The sequence below is a fragment of the Hakea prostrata genome, chromosome 2 (assembly GCF_041222555.1).
Source record: "Hakea prostrata isolate BN-2017 chromosome 2, UWA_Hpros_2, whole genome shotgun sequence".
Lineage (NCBI taxonomy): Eukaryota > Viridiplantae > Streptophyta > Magnoliopsida > Proteales > Proteaceae > Hakea > Hakea prostrata.
Window position 1 is genome coordinate 33,250,050 of NC_142601.1, and position 18,580 is coordinate 33,268,629.

At 39.3% G+C, this 18,580-nt stretch overlaps 1 protein-coding gene across 3 annotated transcripts in view; it reads left to right on the forward strand.

Moving 5' to 3' along the window:
- Positions 1 to 2,736: 2,736 nt before the first annotated feature.
- Positions 2,737 to 18,580, forward strand: part of LOC149024235 (Sodium Bile acid symporter family) — a 146,537-nt gene continuing 130,693 nt past the window's right edge. For all 3 annotated transcript variants that reach the window (XR_016171613.1, XR_016171612.1, XM_089144555.1), the window contains exons 1-4: positions 2,737 to 2,997; positions 3,102 to 3,207; positions 6,819 to 6,926; positions 7,015 to 7,082. Coding sequence is in view for 1 of the 3 variants with exons in the window: in XM_089144555.1 (XP_089000681.1) it covers positions 2,800 to 2,997; positions 3,102 to 3,207; positions 6,819 to 6,926; positions 7,015 to 7,082 (480 nt within the window). In the remaining 2 variants the exon portion in view is untranslated. The remainder of the gene's footprint in view (positions 2,998 to 3,101; positions 3,208 to 6,818; positions 6,927 to 7,014; positions 7,083 to 18,580) is intronic.

The window sequence follows — 18,580 nt, forward strand, 5'->3', positions numbered from 1 at the left end:
AACGATTACAACAAATCGATGCAATGGTTACAAATTGAGAACCATAACGTTTGAAGAAGGCTTTTCAAAGAAATGACTTTTGTCATTTAAGAAGACATATACCCAAGAGTCTCTAGATAAAAGCTTGGATGAGAAAAATGTAAGAGAAGCATTCCCAATGTTCGAGAGGCCAATCGCATGGAATAGGGGGCTCTGTTGTGGAGGATATGTAACCCGAGAACCCCCTCGAGAGGAACACTTACCTACTCAGGTAAGACTTGAAGAGCCCCTCGGGAGGAAACACATACCCACTCGGGTAAGACTTGAAGAGCCCCTCGGGACGAAACACATACCCACTCGGGTAAGACTTGAAGAGTCCCTCGGGACGAAACACATACCCACTCGGGCAAGACTTGAAGAGCCCCTCGGGAGGGACACACACACCCACTCGGGTAAGTGTGCTCCCTTCCCTCGAGAAGACTCAGAGAGCCCCCTCGGGATGGACACACACACCCACTCGGGTAAGTGTGCTCCCTTCCCTCGGGAAGACTTAGAGAGCCCCCTTGGGAGGGACACACCCCCCACTCGAGTAAGTGTGCTCCCTTCCCTCGTGAGGCTCAAAAAACCCTTTCAGGAGAAAGCACATACCCACTAGGACAGGTGCGTATTATCCCCTCGGGAGCCATGTGTGAGAAGAGTACGAAAGATAAGAAGACCTTCAATAGTAAGTCTAAGAGTGACGTTGAAGACGGCCAAGTCAAAAGGGCCAGTTACAGATAACTACTCAACATATCTGTTCCGAGACTTGGGGAGATGGATAAGCGAATAACGGCTCTATTAGGCCCACCAAAGAAGGAAGCGTGCTTCCTAAGATCTCTCGTCCACTTTTCAACAGAATAGGCGAAATACAAGGAGACGCCGCCTCCCGGTATCCTCTATATAAACCTTCATCCTACAAGGAGAAAGGAGATTCACTTTACCATTATTCTCTACGCCTCGAGAATCTTCTCAAGGTCTTCTATTGTTGCCTAGACTAACTTGGGCGTCGGAGGCGGTTCCCCGGCCAAGACTTAGCCGGCCCGTTCTTGTTTTCTTTGTGAGTGCAGGCATCTTAGCTATTCTTATTTGGTTGGAGAAGCCTCCAAGAGGTTATTCAACTATCCGGCTCTCGAAGAAGTTCTAGACGCAACACCTGGTTTGCTTGAGATCAAAACAATAGTGAGAGTGGGCCGCTGAGGACGAGAAGCCACCTCCAATGATTAAGTCAGTCCTTGAAGAAGACATTGAGAATCACTCCATGAAGAAATAAATGTTCAAAGACGATGCAGGAGATTAATGAAGGGAATGTTCTTGGTGGAGTTAAGAGGAAGAGTAATGGCTAGAGAGCGTGTTCTTTCACCTGGGAGACTTATTGTTATTTATAATGAACCTAAGACCTTCTTTCGTCTGCAATGGCGAGTTGATGCCTTGAGGAAGGGTTCGACGGTGGAGATGGCTTCTAAGCATGGGTGACGTTGCTCCCTGAGCTGTCCTGATTTCCCTCTTGAGGGTCAACTCAAGTATCACATTGATGTGACGTTATTCTTTGGCTGAGGGGACAAAAAGAGGTCTCACAGTACTCGAGACAGTTTCAAGACGAATCGAAGCTTCCATGCCTGGTTTGATCATTAAATGGGGTCTTGGGCATTTATTGCTGAATTTAATGCTCATGGACGCGTTTGAGAAGGGATACTCCAAATCCCCTATTTATCACTGGGTTGGTGGCTGCAAAGCTGGTGGGCGGCAGCGCTTGTCATTGAGCTCTGATACATCTGTTCTGCTTGACATCGTCTGAGAAGCCCCCTTGCCTGGTGGCAAGTCTCACTCGCATGGGTTCGAGAGCTCATGGTCTGTTTTGCGGATCCATCCCGTCCAGCAGTTCGATCCGGATCACCCATAACAATTGAAAAAAGAAAAAGTGTTTTACTATCTGTTGCGTCTCAATTAAACTTCTGGATCCAACTGAGCCTCCTCTCATACTCGGGATGATGAGTCCTGCAAGAAAGGTTAGATGCGGGCTGGCTTGTATGCCGGGAAGCCACCTCCGATGGCAAAGTCAGATGACAAATAGAATGAGGTCTTGTGCCAAAGCTACACAAGGTTATACTCAGAGTGTATTGGTTGCTTACCTGAGAGGTATGTTCCCTATCTTATACTGATTATGTTACCTTATATGCATTTGGTAAGTTTATCTGACGAAGGCTATCGTATCTCTTGAGATCACTCCTTCTTGTTATTAATCCCGTGTAATCAACGATAGAGTTGACTTTATTGATAGGAAAAGGTTGCCATATTAGTTGTGCGTCCGTCGTGCCTTGATCAATCAGGTCGGCTATCATCTCGACTTGATGGGGAGCCCCAATCGGGTTCAACCCGATGGACTAAGAAGCCCATGCCACGAGAGGACCTGCCTGGATGTGGAGATCCGTCCGGGTCTGACCTGATCGGGTATGAAACTTTTGTATCACTATCGAAGGTTGCTCAGTCCATAATGATTAACATCTTTTAGTGAAGAAGTCATATATTTGATGTTTGGTGCCTGTTGGCGCATGTAAATGTAATACTCCCAACTCCTTTGTATAAATTATAAAATTACCCATTCCAAAACAGAAAATAATAATAATAAAAAAAATAATTTCTTTAAACAAAGTGGACCCCTCCTAGCTGGGGAAGTGAAGGGACTAAGCCGGTATGTTAAACGAAAGACCATTCTAGCTGGCAATACAGTGCCGTATCTTACTATCTTCCCGTTTCTCTCGTTGACACCTTACAGATTTGGGAATGGCGGGAACTCTTCAAACGCTAGTTTGCAGACATGCAAGTTTCAGTGACAGAAAGTCTTGTCAGCCAAAACATATCGTGCCGCCTCAGTATATCCGATTCCGTGGCACTCCTGTTGCTTTTAGCTTTACTTCGTCAACCATCTGGAAATCCAGTCCGATTTCTCCAATTATTAGAGCACAAGAAAGATCTGATCAGGTTTACATTCGAAGACATGCAGTTCTCTCTATCTTTGCTTATTCTTCGGTTAGACTTATTCTGCTACTCGGGCCAGCCCTGATGAAGTTGACTTTACATTTCAGGTAAACAATGATCGGAATCAACTTGGGAGGGTTTTGGATTCAGCAGCTGAACTATCAGGGGCGAAACGATTGTTAAATTTTGCTGCTACCAACTTCCTTCCATTAGGTAACGCCGTTATTTTAATTGGACCAAATGTCATTGCTTTTCTTTGGTTATTATGTTGATTTTTCACAATCTTTCCCTCCTAAAACATAACACGTAGATTCTGTAATTTACCATGTGGTGCCTGCGTCTGAAGTTAGAGTTTCAGTGTGTTATTTCTCCTTTTATTTAATCTGTACTATTTTTCTTCTTAATGCATTGGTTTTGGATTCTGACCTTCCCTCTTCCCCATCCCTTGCTTTATGTTTTTTTTCTAAGTATCTGCTGGGTCATTACCTATGAGGTTTTCAACTAGATTAGCATTTTCAGTGAAGGAAACGCGGCTTGAACCTTCTTTATTAAATGAGAAAATCTCATAGGATCTTCCCTGGTTTTAGCATCTTTAACTGGATTGTTCTCCACAATAAGATCATTGAAATCTCAGGTAAGGCCAGGAAAAAGAGACAATATTTCAACTCTTCAAGAATTGTTCTCAACCACTCGAAAACATTGAGCCCTTGCTACCTTAGATCCTCCCACTTCATGTTTTGAAATATGAAAGCGGCCCAAATATCAACTTAATTTAATGCTTAACTTGCCTGGTTTTACAATACGAGACCAACTTGACAAGCCAAATTCAAACTATTTGGTTCTGCTAGATAGATCTTGTTCAGGCATACCATGTCAAAAGGGAAAGAGCTTAAAAGATGAACCTTATTTTATGTCCATACGTATACTTTGATCTTCTTGTTTTGAAAGAGTAGACTCACATTTATTTCAGTTTTTATTTGACATAGGATGATTGGTTGTATAAAGTAAGTTGGTGTCCATTAAAGCGACTAGATTTTGATTTCAATACCACAGTTTTAACATAGCTGCTTGGGGTTAGCTACATTAATCACAGTGTTGTATAGTGTGTGTGGAGTTGTGTCATCAAGTAACTATATTTAGACAAAAAATGCAGCAGAAATGCAAGAAGATACAGTATTTCAGTGGAGGCAGGCTTAGCCTGGAAAACCATAAGGAGACAACAGTCTTTCAATTTCATCCTCTTAGTCTTGCACCGACAGATCAAAACATTCTCATTTCATATACCATTTCATGATAAAATACTGCACAGTGATAGGGTTCATAAGCAGTTCTCATTCTTATTGCTGTCTTATAAAATTTGTCCTAGCTTTGATGAAATATTTTATCAGGACACTCTAAAGGTTTCCTCCTCTCTATTTTATGATGTAGATCTAGATTTATAGGATCAACCAAGAGCTAATTCTTCTAGTATCTGCTACAAACAGGCAGTTTGAATGCCAAATTTGGTATTTGGTCAAATTAGGCTTACGATTAGGGTTTGATTTCTTAGTTTTTCTAGGTGGTGTTGGGGAGTTTAGTAGTAAAATTTTCTTGATGTTTGGTCGATGCTATGAGAAATTTGGGAAGGTTCTAGGAAAGTAGGGTTGAGATGGTTGGATGGTTCTGTAAATGTTTTGGGAATCTGGGAATGATGCTAGAAGATGTTGGGAGTGAGTTGGGTGACTTGAGGTTTGGGAATTTTTTTTTTGGGTCTGGGGTGGATTAAGAGATGATTGGGATATTGAAGATCCACTTGTTGATTTTGGTTCTCTGGGAAAGAGAAGTTCTTGAATAATGAATCTGGTGTAAACTAGTGATTTGCTATTGTGGGCTTCACAGAAAGTATGGTAGAAAAATGAGAAGATAGGGGAAGGAAAAACCACATATGAAGGGGGTTCTTTGTTGGGTAGGGGGAGGAAGAGTGTACCCGCACACAGCCACACAGACTCTTAAATTCATAAAATCAATTCATATTTGGAGGACTACATCATATATAAAACGAATTAAAAGACTCTGAGAAACTGATTCAAATTAGGAAACTAAAAATAATTGGAAATCAAATATTCGACAAATCTAACTTCTAAAATAAAATTAATTGAAATGCATTATTTTCCCAAATTAGAATTATGGAGAGCAGCTTTGGAATCAAAAGGCTTTAATATAAGTAGAATGATAATGAAATATCTAGTTTGTAACTTCAGTCATGATCAGGCGGATGATGATGTGGTGAAACTTGATGAGAAGGAGATTCCTCAAAGCGATTATTTTAGGTACCTTGGCTCAATCATATCATAAATAAAAAAGGTGATATAAAGGATGATGCTTCCCAAAGAATTAAATAGGGTGGATGAAGTGGAGAGGTGCGTCCGGGGTCTTGTGTGATCAACGTAATCCTTTAACGCTCAAAGGAAAATTCTATAGGACTGTTGTACAACGGAAAATTCTCTTTTTCCTCCATTCTTCTCTAGCATAATGTATTTAAAAGAAAAATCTGTAAATTCTTTCTTGAAGCCCCCTACATACCCTGGCTTGAAGAGGTTAACCGAAAAAAATGCTGTAGTTGTGATAAGCAGCTGCATGTCTTTGGAAATCCTTAGCTGCATACATATCCAAAGCATAAGCAGCTTGTAGCTGGTTTGTTTGATGTTGCTGCTGGTTGTTCTGATCATGATGATGCATGGCATCAGAGTCGATATGCGTCTTCAATGTTGAGCAAGGGGGGTTCTGATTTTTGGTGGCAGTAGGGGTTCAGCAATTTGAGACCCACCTGATTATAGAGTTCCACAGAAAATGCTTGAAAATTCAATACAGATTTTTGCCTTTTTGGTAGTTGGATTTGAGAGATAACTTGAGAAAAGTCATAAAAGCAGCACATGCAGTTTTTTCTATCTTGGTTCTCACTTCTCAGAAGAAGAGGAAGAAGAGGAAGAAGAGACTGAGATTGAAAAGGGAGATTGATTACTTGTTCCCAAAGAACATTATTTAGCTCAATTATAAGGTTCTCTTGTACTGTGAATATGTACGAATGTGGCTTGCCTTAAATTGGGCCATAGCCCATAGGTAGTTTATCCAACTCCAGCCCCCTCTTCCCGCTTCTCTGCAAACCTGCAAAAAGCTAGATTAATTTTAAATGGAGCTGAGAGCATTACAACTTCCTGTTTGTTTGACAGGTGATTTGGAATATCACTTTCTCCTAGAAAAGATTGAAATGGAATATGCAGCATTTTACAACAAGATCAATCTACAGGGTGAGGTATGGGGCAAACCAGCTTGTTTAGGGACAGATATCCAATATCCATGTCCATATTTCACAATGTGTGTCAAAAGCTTCTCATCTCTCTTAGAGACTGAAGACCTTTCCTCAAGAGAGCAGTAACCCAGACATGATGGATGGATTGTTATCATTAGTCTTTACTGTACCCTACCAAAAGAAAAAAGTGATGGAGTCATAAGAACATCTGTGGATATTATCATAATTATTTGAGGGTAGTGAAAGAAAAAAATGAGGGTGTTTTAGGTAGTGAAAGATTAACTGTGACTCGTCATTTTTGATTTACTGAATTAGAATGTGAGGGTATAAATAACTTTTACCATAAAAAATGATAGGCAGAGGGGGTCTGTCAGTAATTTTAGAAAGTGAAGGAAGTCCTATAGTAATTTTGTCAAAGTTCAGGTTGGTATTAGTTATCCTGAGGAAAATACAATTGTGTCATTTTGTATTACTCTATTGACTTGTTTTCCTTAATATATCGAAGTTCAGTATGCTCACCAGGTACTTCTTGCAGCTCTTGTTGGCGGAATAGCTTTAGGACTTACAAACCCTGGTCTTGGTTGTCTTGCCAACAAATATTCTGTGTCGAAGTTTAGCACTTTTGGGATTTTTCTCCTCTCAGGTATAAGGGTTGAGAACAAAGAATAACAGTATTACTCACATGATCTTGTATTAGTCAGTGTATAAAATCATTATGTTTCATGATGTAGGGCTGACATTGCAGAGTAGGGAAATTAGTGCCGCGGTAAAAGCATGGCCTGCTGGACTGTTTGGGCTAGTATGACCTTGAATTTCTTTTTTCTGTATGTATCTTGTAGGTTTATTGTCAACAGTAACCACTCTTGGATTATGGATCTTTATATGAGTGCAGGTGTTGCACACACAGTGCATTTGTAAATTTTCCTAGTAGTAATGCTTGATGCTTCTTACGGAAGCACGTCATATCATCATTATTTGTTTGGCAAGGTAACATATGTTTATTGTTCAACTTTTGAATTTCATTGAGGGTCATTTTCTATTTTCCCTGCTAGTGAAGGGAGGAAATAAGCTGAACAAATTCCACTATCAAACAGAAACAAAATGAAGGATGAACTGGGCTGAGTGTTTATATGAATATGCTGTCTGCTGGAGGGTGGTGTAGAAGGGGTGGATGGATACTGAGAACAAAATAATTCTAGTGAAGCTGTATAAGTTCTCCTAATGTTTTCTGTTATAGTTTTTGTTAACCATAGAAGCAATGATAATCTTTTGGCAGGGTTAGTAATCTAACTTTGAACGTCATTATGTTGTACGAAACAGGTAGAAGATGTCCATGGAAAGTCAAATTTGTAGATTGCATCAAGAGGAATAGGTTGTTGCAGTAGCAAGTTTGGGTAACTGGGAAAAGGGGATAATAACGTCACTTTGATGGTTATTGTTCGTAGTTAGTTCGGGTAAGGATACATATGGTAATTAATAAGGTCATACGGCAAATAGTATGTTTTCAATAATTCGGCCCAATAAGTTGAGTACGGCAATCATACTTTACGTGTATAATACGGCTGACTTGAATAAGTATGGGAGCGAAAATATGGGGGAGGAGGGGGATGTTGTCTCTATAAAAATCAAGAACAAACTGATTTTTTTGCAATTAATTCTAAATTTTTATGCCTCCATGAATTAAAAAACAACCTTCCATACAAAAACAATAGACAAAAGCATATTTGAGACCATTTTTCATTCTTTCGTATCTCTACATTTGAGACAAACAAGGAAACTATATAAAAAACATTTGTCACATAATCCGTCAAAAACAAAAAGCATTGGAGGTTTGATGTGTTCCTAAACACTACAGGAGTGGGGCAGTCTTAACAGCTGTTCAAATCATCAACTGAATATCCTCATGTTTTGGGTTCTTGGTCTCCTTTCGATATCTTTAGCTTCATTCCCCTTGGGTTTTTGGTTGTGTGTGTTTTTGCATGTAATCATCGTCTTCCTTTACACGCAACCCTTATGGGCTCGAATCTATCTTCATTGGTTATTCAGCCCCTCAGAAGGGCTGTAAGAGCTACCAACCGCCTGCTCATTGTATGATTGTACCTTTATTATCTTGTGTTCCATGAGTCTACAGCATTGGAAGTCCTCTAGTGATGATATCATCTATTGTCCTTCTCAACAGTCTTTTGTTGTATTTTTCAAAGCTTGATGAACATTTTGTGTCATTTTATGTTACTTCTATGCATGGGGCTTAATTGAGTACTAGTAAATGAAATGGTAAGTTGTACACTCATCCTTTTACTCGTTCTTGTAAGAAGCCAGGAGCTATTCCTACAGGTGAATCACTTCCCTTCAGTCTAAGGCTGCCCATTACCTCATCTGAATCTAGTAGCGTTTCTCTTCTTGATAATGTTGATCATCTGAATTTTCCTATTACTGTCCGTAAAGGGCAATGGTGTACACAATATTGTATCTTAAATTTCCCTTTCACTGTCCTTTTGTGCTTTTGTTTCTTTGTTGTTTTCTATTTCCCTTCCCCCGACTCTCCAAGATGCAATTGCAGACTTAAAATGGAAAGGGGCAATGTTACAGGAAATGCGAGCACTTGAAAGATTAGTACCCGAGTTCTTGTTTTTCTTCCTTTTTGCAAATGATTTGTGAGTTGCAAATAGCTGTACCCAGTTAAGCAAAGAGCCGATGGAATAGTGGATTGGTAGAAGGCAAAATTGGTTACTTTTGTAATTTGGAGAGATATTGCTCAAAAGTAATTGATTTATAGGCCCCAATAGGGTATTTATAATTACAATCTAGTTAAGTCCCACTCTGAGTGAGAAAAGGTAATAGAAAAAACTAAATAACTAACTCTAGACTTACTAGGAAATACAATCCTATTCTAATTAGAAAACATGTCCATACTTTCAACACTCCCCCTCAAGTTGAGCATGGATATTTATTATGCCTAACTTGCCAATAATACTATTGAATACCCTTTGTTCATAAGCTCTTTGTTAGCACATCAGCCAGGTGCTCGTTTGAAGTAACAAAGGTGATCTGGATCAACCCAGCCTTAACCTTCTCTTTGATGAAATGTTTGTCAATATCCACATGCTTAGTCCTGTCATGCTGTATTGGGTTGTGAGCTATGTTGATCGCTAACTTACTATTTGAGTTCAACTGTATAGGAACCTCTAAATTTGTCCCAACCTCCTAAAGCAATCTTTTCAGCCATAGTACCTTAAAAATGCCCTGAGCAATAGCCAGAAACTCGGCCTCAACATTGGACCTCACAACCACTACGTGTTTCTTACTTCTTCAAGTTGGAAGGTTACCTCTCACATACACACAGAACAAAATTTAGTCGAAACTTGTGAAATTTTGACAGAAATTTCCCATTTTGAGAACCTTAAAATGAAAATTTAAGGGACCAAAAAAAAATCCCAAGTTTCGATTAAATCAGTCGAAATTTTGTCGAAACTTGTCAAAACCTGGAAACCTGTCGAAACTTGTGCAAACCTAGTTCAACCTAGTTGGACTAACTGGTTCATGAGAAAAAAAAATCCAAATTTCATGGGAAACATGGGAAATTTCGTGGAAACATGAGAAATTTCGTGGAAACCTGAGAAATTTCGTGGAAACTTCGGAAATTTCATGGAAATTTGGGACTTTTTTCTGTAAGTTACATAGCTTTCCCAAATTTTCAATTTTTTTGTTTATTTCATGTTTCCCCAAATACCACGGCAAATACCCCCTCGATCAGGACTTCCCTATCCAAATTGCGTAGTCCCTCAGATTGGTTATCTTAGGCATGTTGATGATTAGACTTATAAAGTTACAGTTGTCGATTACCTTGATAGCCATAGGCATAAAATGTTATGGGATGTCTATGTTCATTGGTTGGAGGAGAGGATGTTATAGGCATAGTACTACTCAGCTCACAAGATGGATCCACTGAGGCACTCCTCTGGGCATTGAGTTGTACTTTCCTTTTATTGTCAATTGCTTTGTATTTAACGTTTTGAAGTTAGAAATTATATATTGAATGTTATGTACTTAAGTAGTTAAGTTTATAGTGTACTTCTTAGACAACTCTACGTTGATGTTATGTACATTGAATGACATATCTACATTGACCTTTTTAGCAAAATACAACCAATGTGTTATTTATACTCTAATTAGCTTAAATGCAAAGTCTCACCCTAAAATACTCACTAAAACCTGTCGAAACTTGCACAAAAAAGTCCTAAGTTTTCTCGAAATTTCTCAGTTTCCCACATAGGTTTCCCATTTTCACCTGGTCGAAACTCCCTCGAATTTTTTTCTATACATACATGCAATATTCAGAGGTAAACCTCCTATCATTTGGACTTCCTCCCCAGTCTACGTCTATATATGCCTCAATCTTCAAATGTCCATGAGCTGAAATTAAATCTCTTTTACTGGAATGGCCTTTAAGTACCGCAAGATTCTGTATACTGCATCTAAGTGTGAGGAGTAGGGATCATGGATATCCCGGCTAATAAGACTAATTGCAAATGTGATGTTAGGTCTAGTGTGAGATAGATAAATCAACTTTCCCACTAATTTTTGATACCTTGTCTTGTTAACTGGTTCTCCTTCCTTTGCCTTCAAGTGTAGGTTAGGCTCAATAGGAGTCTTAGCAGGTTTACATCCTAGCATCCCAGTTTCCTCAAGAAGATCCAATGTATACTTCTTGTGAGATAGAGATACACCACGGCCAGAATATGCCATCTCTAGACTTAGGAAATATCTGAGTTTCCTCATGTCTTTGATCTTAAATTCAGTTCCCAAAAAAGTCTTCAATGCTGAAATCTCATCCTCGCTATTATTGCCTGTGATCACAATATCATCCATGTATACTAAAAATACAATAGTGTGGGAACCATCTCTTTTAATGAACAAAGTGTGGTTTGCATTGCTCTGCTTATAGCCATTAGATATCATTGCCGTATGAAACCTTCCAAACTATGCTATTGGAGATTGCTTCAAGCCATATAAAGCCCACTTGAGCTTGCACACTTTCCCATGAGTCTCGACAGTAGAATACCATGGTGGTACATCCATGTATACCTCCTTTTGGAGTTCTTCATGCAAAAAGGCATTCTTCACATCTAACTGCTATAAGCTCCACCCTTTATTAATTGCATATAAAAGAATAGTACGAACTGTGTTCATCTTGGCAACTGAAGCAAAAGTCTTTTGGTAGTCAACACCATAAGTTTGAGTGAAGCCTTTGGCCACCAATCTTGCTTTATACCTTTCAACGGTCCCATCTGCCTTGTGCTTAATCATGAACACCCATTTGCACCCAATAGTCCGCTTTCCTTTAGGGAAAGTCACCAAGTCTCACGTTTTGTTTTTCTCTAGAGCTTGCATTTCCTCATCTATAGCTTCCTTCCAGTTTGAGTGAGATAATGCTTCCTGCCAAGTGTTAGGAACAAAAGTAGAGGACAGAGAGAAAATAAAACTTTGAAATTCTGGGGATAGGGACTGATATGAAACATAATTGGAAATTGGATGTTTGGTGCAAGTTTGAGGTTGCTTTCTTAATGCAAATGGTAAGTCCAAAGTAGGATCAGAAGAAGGGTCAAAGACAAACTCGCCTAGAGGAACGGATTGTTCAGGGTCAGGAATTGAAGCTTTTAATTGGCTTGGTTCAGAAGAGGTCACTCGTTGCTTCCTTTAATAAGTCTTCAGAGGTCTAGTTTCCCGCTGCACATCATCCACTAGTTGTTCTTGTTTGGTCACTCCATCTTCCAAAGGAGGATCATCTGTAGGAATCTCAGAAGAAATATCAAAAGGAGGGATCAACATTGGAACCTCTTCGCTAAGACTCTCCCCCTAAAGAGGTGTAAGGGAAAATGAATGAATCTGTTCTTGGAACACAACATCCATATAGACCAAAAAACGACGACTAGGATGATAACATTTATACCCCTCTTGTGTAGAAGGATAACCCAAGAAAATGCATTTTAACTTGCAAGGATCCAACTTACTATGATTATGGTGGTTTCGGGCAAAGGCAACACATCCAAAAACCTTAGGTGGCACGGTAAAGATTGCTGTCCCTAGAAGAACCTCAAAGGGATAACGTTGGTTAATTAGATATACTGCAGTAAGAACTGCGTCACCCCAAGAATGAGGAGGCACATGCATAGTAAACATAAGGGAACGTGTTACCTCAAGCAGATGTCTATTCTTGCGTTCGGCAATCCCATTTTAAGATGGAGTGTTGATGCAACTAGTCTAGTGTATGATGCCATGGTTTGCTAAGTATGAAGGGAATGCTCCACCCAAGTACTCAGTTCCTTTATCCGTACAAAGGATTTTTGTTGTCTTAAACTAAGTCATAACTATATTATGAAAATTCTGAAAACACGTGAAAATGTCATTTTTTTGGTAAAGTATGTAAACCCATGTGGTCCTAGTGCAATAATCAATGAAGGTAACAAACCATCATTGACCAGATAAAGGCATGGTCTGAGAAGGACCCCACACATTAGAGTGAATGACTGAAAAAGGAATTTTACTATAATGATCTGAAATAGAGTAAACATGCCTGGTCTGTTTGGCCAAAATATATGCCTCATAATAAAAATCATTCAAATTACATCTTTTAATCAGATAAGGAAATAACTTGGACAAGAAGGAACGTGGCCAAGACGACGATGCCATTGCAATAAGGTAAAAAGTATAGTAGAGGTGGACCTAGAGGCCATAAAAAGAGCTGATGGGGACCCATCCAACAAGTAGAGCCCCCCTTTCTGTTTACCACTGCCAATCATACGCCCCATTTCTAGGTCTTGAAACACACAATGAGAAGGAAAAAATTTTATTTTGTAGTTCATATGACGAGTAAGGCTATTAATAGATAAAAGATTAGTAAAAAACTTAAGAACATACAAAACATTAGATAAGGTAAGAGAAGGCAAACCGATGATGGATCCTTTCCCAGAGATAGGCGAGAGAGACCCATCAGTCGTTTGAACATCCTGAGCAAAAGGAATAGGTGAATAAGTATGGAACAAAGTTGGTTGCCTTAAAGTTGATTATCCCGGAGGGATAAGTCAAATTGACATTGTGACAATCGAAAATACCTGTAGGGAATTGTCGATTAGCAGAGGGAACAATGACATATGCTACACTTACACTGGAAGCTGGTATTAGAGAAGATGAGTCAAGTTTGGACATCAACTGGTGAAGGTGTTGGAGCTCATTTGAGGAAAGATGTGCAATAGTACTTAGGGTGTCAGAACTAGCTTGATTTGCGAATGTTTGATTGCTGCCCCTATTTCCATTCCTACCTCCTCCACGGGTATTTGCTGGAAGCCGTGCAACTTCCAACACTTGTCCTTTGTATGATGCTCTTTTCCACATACTCGCACTTTACTAGAGGGCGAAAATCACTAGAACCAGCTTTATTATTGCCAGAACCAGCCACTAATGCAGATCTATCTAAACTCTGAGTGTGTACCATATCTGTCCGTTGACTGTCTTCTATATCTACCATGGCATATGCTTGAGCAAGAGAAGGGAAAGGCTCTCTAGAAAGGATTGTGTGCAAATTTGATCAAATTCTATATTTAATCCTGCCTAAAAATCATAAACTCTCTGTTTGTCTTCCCATTGTTGATAGACAATAGCTTCTTCAGCGTTTTTCAGTGTAAACTTCCTATAGAAATCTAAAGTTTGATAATATCCCCAAAGAGTGTCATTGTACTGAGAAAGAGTAAGGTCTTTCTGCTGCAAATGATTGATTTTCTGTTTAATTTCATAGCACTGTGCATCATTGCCCACTCTGGAGTATGTATCCTTAGCAACTTTCCAAATAGTTGTTGCATCAGGAAGGAGGAGGTAATTCTTTGCTATGCTTGATTCAATGGAGCTGATGAGAAAACCCATAACCAAGCATTCATTTGTGTGCCACTTGGAAAGTTGCAAACCAGGTGTGGAAGTCTGGTAGAAGTCCCATCAAGATGGCTAGTAAGACCATGAGCACCAACAAGAAGGAAAACTCAACGAGCCCATCTAAGATAATTTGTCCTATTGAGTTTCACAATGGTCATCTGAAGCGGAGAAAACTCACAGTCCTTATAAATGGAAGACATGGGAGACTCTTCAGATGTACCAGACAAGGGAGGTGTGGGATCAACCATTGCAAGAAGAAATCACAAATGTAAAAACAACTCCCTGGAACAATTTGAATCTACATAGAAGCCCTTGATAATATCTGAATTTACAACTAGATCCCTATAACTATTTGAATTTACACAAAAGCCCCTGAGAATATCTAAATTTACAAACAAATCCTTGGAACTGTTTGAGTTTGTAAAAATAGCCCCCATGGAACAACTCAAATTTACAACCAAGCACCTGTGAACTCAGAAAATGTTAGTGGCTACTTGCAATGCACCCAAAACCATTCTTAACAATCGTTGAAGGCTTGAAAGGCATCTCGGGGGTTTGAATGTGATAAGCGATAGGTTTAGAAGGCTATTTGGGTGAAAAAAAGTTGTTAAACATGGTCGCAAGCTGAAGGATATTTTCTATTTTAGTTTCTGGAGTTCAAATCATCCTAGAAGAGTCACAAGAAGCAAACAACACTCCTAGGAACGATCGTGGGTAGGTTGGGAACTAAAAAAGCAGGCAATGGCCCTAGAAGAGTCAAAAACTTGTAGTGACTCTTCTAGGGTCAATCGCTGGGTTTAAAAAAAAGTTACTGGAGTTCAACTGGGCTGGAATGGTTGTACAGGGGTCTATGATGGTGTATATGGGTGAATAAGATCTATTGGAGGTCTCGATGAGGTAGGAGTGGAGTTATAGAGGTGAAAGATGGTGGCTGAAGCTACTCTGGTTCTTTGAAACCTGCGACGGCTTGCTGTGACTTGCAATGGAGTGTTGGTGCCTTAGGTCCAACATGGCTCTGATACCATGTTGTAATTTGGAGAGATATTGCTCAAAAGTAATTGATTCATAGGCCCTAATAGGGTATTTATAGTTACAATCTAGTTAAGTCCCACTTTGAGTGGGAAAGGAAATAGAAAAAACTAAATAACTAACTCTACACTTACTAGGAAACACAATCCTATTCTAATTAGAAAACCGTAGTCCATACTTTCAACAGTTACGGAAGGGTTTACTTAAATACATGGAATTGACTAGTAGGAGACTTTTGCATCTGGCTAACTTGATTCCCTGATTTTTGCTGAGTTATTCTTTTATGTGTCATCAACTCACATTGGGATCTACAATAACTTGATTTAAAGAAAAATGCTTTCTTCTCGGGAGAACTTGAAGTGGAAGTATATATGAATGTTCTCAAGGATCCCCAAGTAGGGGAATCCAAGGGAAGGTGTGCACATGATACAAGATCTCACTAGGTCGAGTTGAGATTAAGGTTTAAAATAAAGAAGGGTAATAGTGGGAACTTTGAAAATACAATAAATGCTGACTCATCACCTTATCCTACTATTCTAACAGTAGGGGTATGATTGTTATATAAATCAAAACATAAAGATTGTAAATGTAATAGAATAAATTCCAGGGGATGTAAATGTAATTATTTGCAAACACAAGGGCTGTAAATGTAATTTGCTCATTTTATTAGTCACCCAATCTTTCTTTTACAAGTGTTGTTTTTTTTGGGTGGGGAGGGGGGGGGGGCGCACAAGTCTTTTACAAGCTAGAGAGGCTTTATTCATAGGCTTATATGAATAAACTCACACTAGGACTCAAACTCTAAAGGTGATTCTAACTAGGAATCAAATTGGACTAAGGACTCTGTTTCCAATAAGGATTCCATCATAACTCAACCTAGAATGATCCTCCAAATTACAGAATAAGAGTATATCTAGACTCCTTGTGGGGAGTCAACTGTCACTAAGGGAATGACTCTCTAATTCAGACTCCTACCTTAATGGGACTCTTCAATAACTTGACTAAGACAAATCGGAAGTCAAAAACAAAAGTACATGTGGGATCCTACCAACATTGTGGACCCAACAAATGGAATCCTTATCCGATTAGTCTACTGGCTAGACTAGGATTCTTTCATAACTTGATGAACAAGTGCTCAAATAACAAAATAAAAGTAGATATAGACACCCAAAATTATTCTACATGCAACTAGACTTGCAAGGACTCCAAAAAGGAAGGCAAAATTAACAATTTGACCCTGGTCAGGTTCTGTCTTCTTGGAGGGGCCGCAGGAAAAGGGCTTCTCTTGGGGATGGGGGGGGGTCCATCTTGTTACATCACAAGCATCATGAATCCAATTCGTTGGTATATAGCTAGGAAGCATCAAAGCTTGAAGAAACCCTATAATTCTTGTAATTTGTTGCATTATGAATAAAGCTTCTCATGTCTAGGGATGAGTAGGAACTATTAATGAGAATCCTGTTCCTTAGCCATTTAACAGTAATCCTTTCATGATTATCCGGTGGTGTAGTTTGATACGCATAAGTATTTGTATTCACATTTGTGTCTGGTAAGATTGGAATCACCATTCATAAGAACATAGTGCAACCACCTTATGAACAAATTGCTCTACTATGTCCCTAATTGTGAACACTTTAAGGTTTATACTTTGGCACAACCACAGACTCAATTATATTACTGTAAACAAATCATAATTTAAACTAATTTGGACAAACTCTGAAATCAATAAAGCACATAACTATTGCCACACCTTGGGTTTAGCCTACCCCACACTCAGATTGTCACTTGGATCATAGATGCAATAGTATAACCATACAACTTATTCATAGAACAAATATTCAATTTGCAAAGATAAGAGTAGTGACTCAATATATACAATGCTCAACGGAAGTACATAAATTAAATAAGAGTGCTAAGTGATACTACTTATCATAAAAAGTTTGTTTTAAGCTTTACCCCAAGTTTAATGAAGTGTATAAGGTATGGCATAAATGTGTAAACCTAAAACTGACAGGCTAGCTCTAAGTCCATTAGGCTCAACTAGGAATAGGCACAGATGTGGTGGGTACAGGCAGCATCATGCTCCCCGACAGCTTTGTTTGTGCACTTGGGCTCAACAATATATTTGGGGTCAGATCCCTCACTCATGGCGGGGTCCTCTACTCCCATATCATAAGTCCAGAAAAAAGAGTAGCACAAAAATGAGTTCCACTGAAGTCATGTGGGGGACAATAATAATTTGCATGGATGCATGAGGGTATTGTACGTATATAATCTCAAATCAATAAAATGCAAGGTTTTCTAATTATTGTGTTACTTCCTTCAAAACAGAAGCCAGCGTTTACGGATTCAGCCATCACTTTGGGCTAAGCGCAGACTGCCCCATCTTGACTTGATGGGTTCAACCATGTAATTCAAAGCACATCCCATCAATAGGCCTCACCATATGAATATTTCTATCCTATTTCACAAGAAAGAAGAAACAAATGTTAATTTGGTGTAGAAATACCCTAATGGAGTTCCCTATTCAATCCTGTCCGAAACTGGGTGGTGCTGAGTAAACTGGTCCATTGACACAGTTTTAACTGGTTGGTTTAAGTATCAACTAATTACCCTGACTAACAATAGTGAATTCGGGTTTTGGTCCTAGAGTCATGTGGAAGGTCTCCAGTGCTTTCCAAGCACTGGAAAGCCTCTAAGCATGATTGGCGCCATCAGTGGTCATAGGTTCGTAGGGTTAACAAGGTTTCTACAATTTTAATGAATTCATAAGTTTGCAAATGCTAGGTGTTTAACCTAGTAAACCCAACTTGTCTTGGGCTGGTTTCACTTGAAATGATGAGGGAACTGACAAGAAATCGAATGTTCATGGTCTTCCACCAAAACCAATGTGAGAATGATATTGATAGGTTGAGGGCTGCAAAGGTTACCTCAAGGAAGTATTGTTGAGCGGATTTCAGCGGTATCTGACAATATCCTGCAATTCCCGGCATATAGGATTTCTCTTAGCTCCCCCTTTTCCCCTCTGTTGTTGTTCTTGGACAAAGGTTCATAAATGAAATGATAGTCCAATAGGATTTTTGTCTTCTATTCATAGTTAGGGTTTTAGTAAGGGTCTGTTTTGTTTTGACACCTAATAAGATTACTCTATTGTTAAGTTGGGTGACGTGGGACCCCCTTTCGTGTATCGGGAATGATTTCTGAAGTGTGGACAGAAGCCCGTTCATGATGGTATAAGGATTCAGGGATATATCAGGGTAGGTCTTTTGGAACCATTTTCCCATACCCAGAAATAGGTAACAGTTGATTAGCACTGGTTGGAAGGTGTTTTGTTTTGGTTGATAT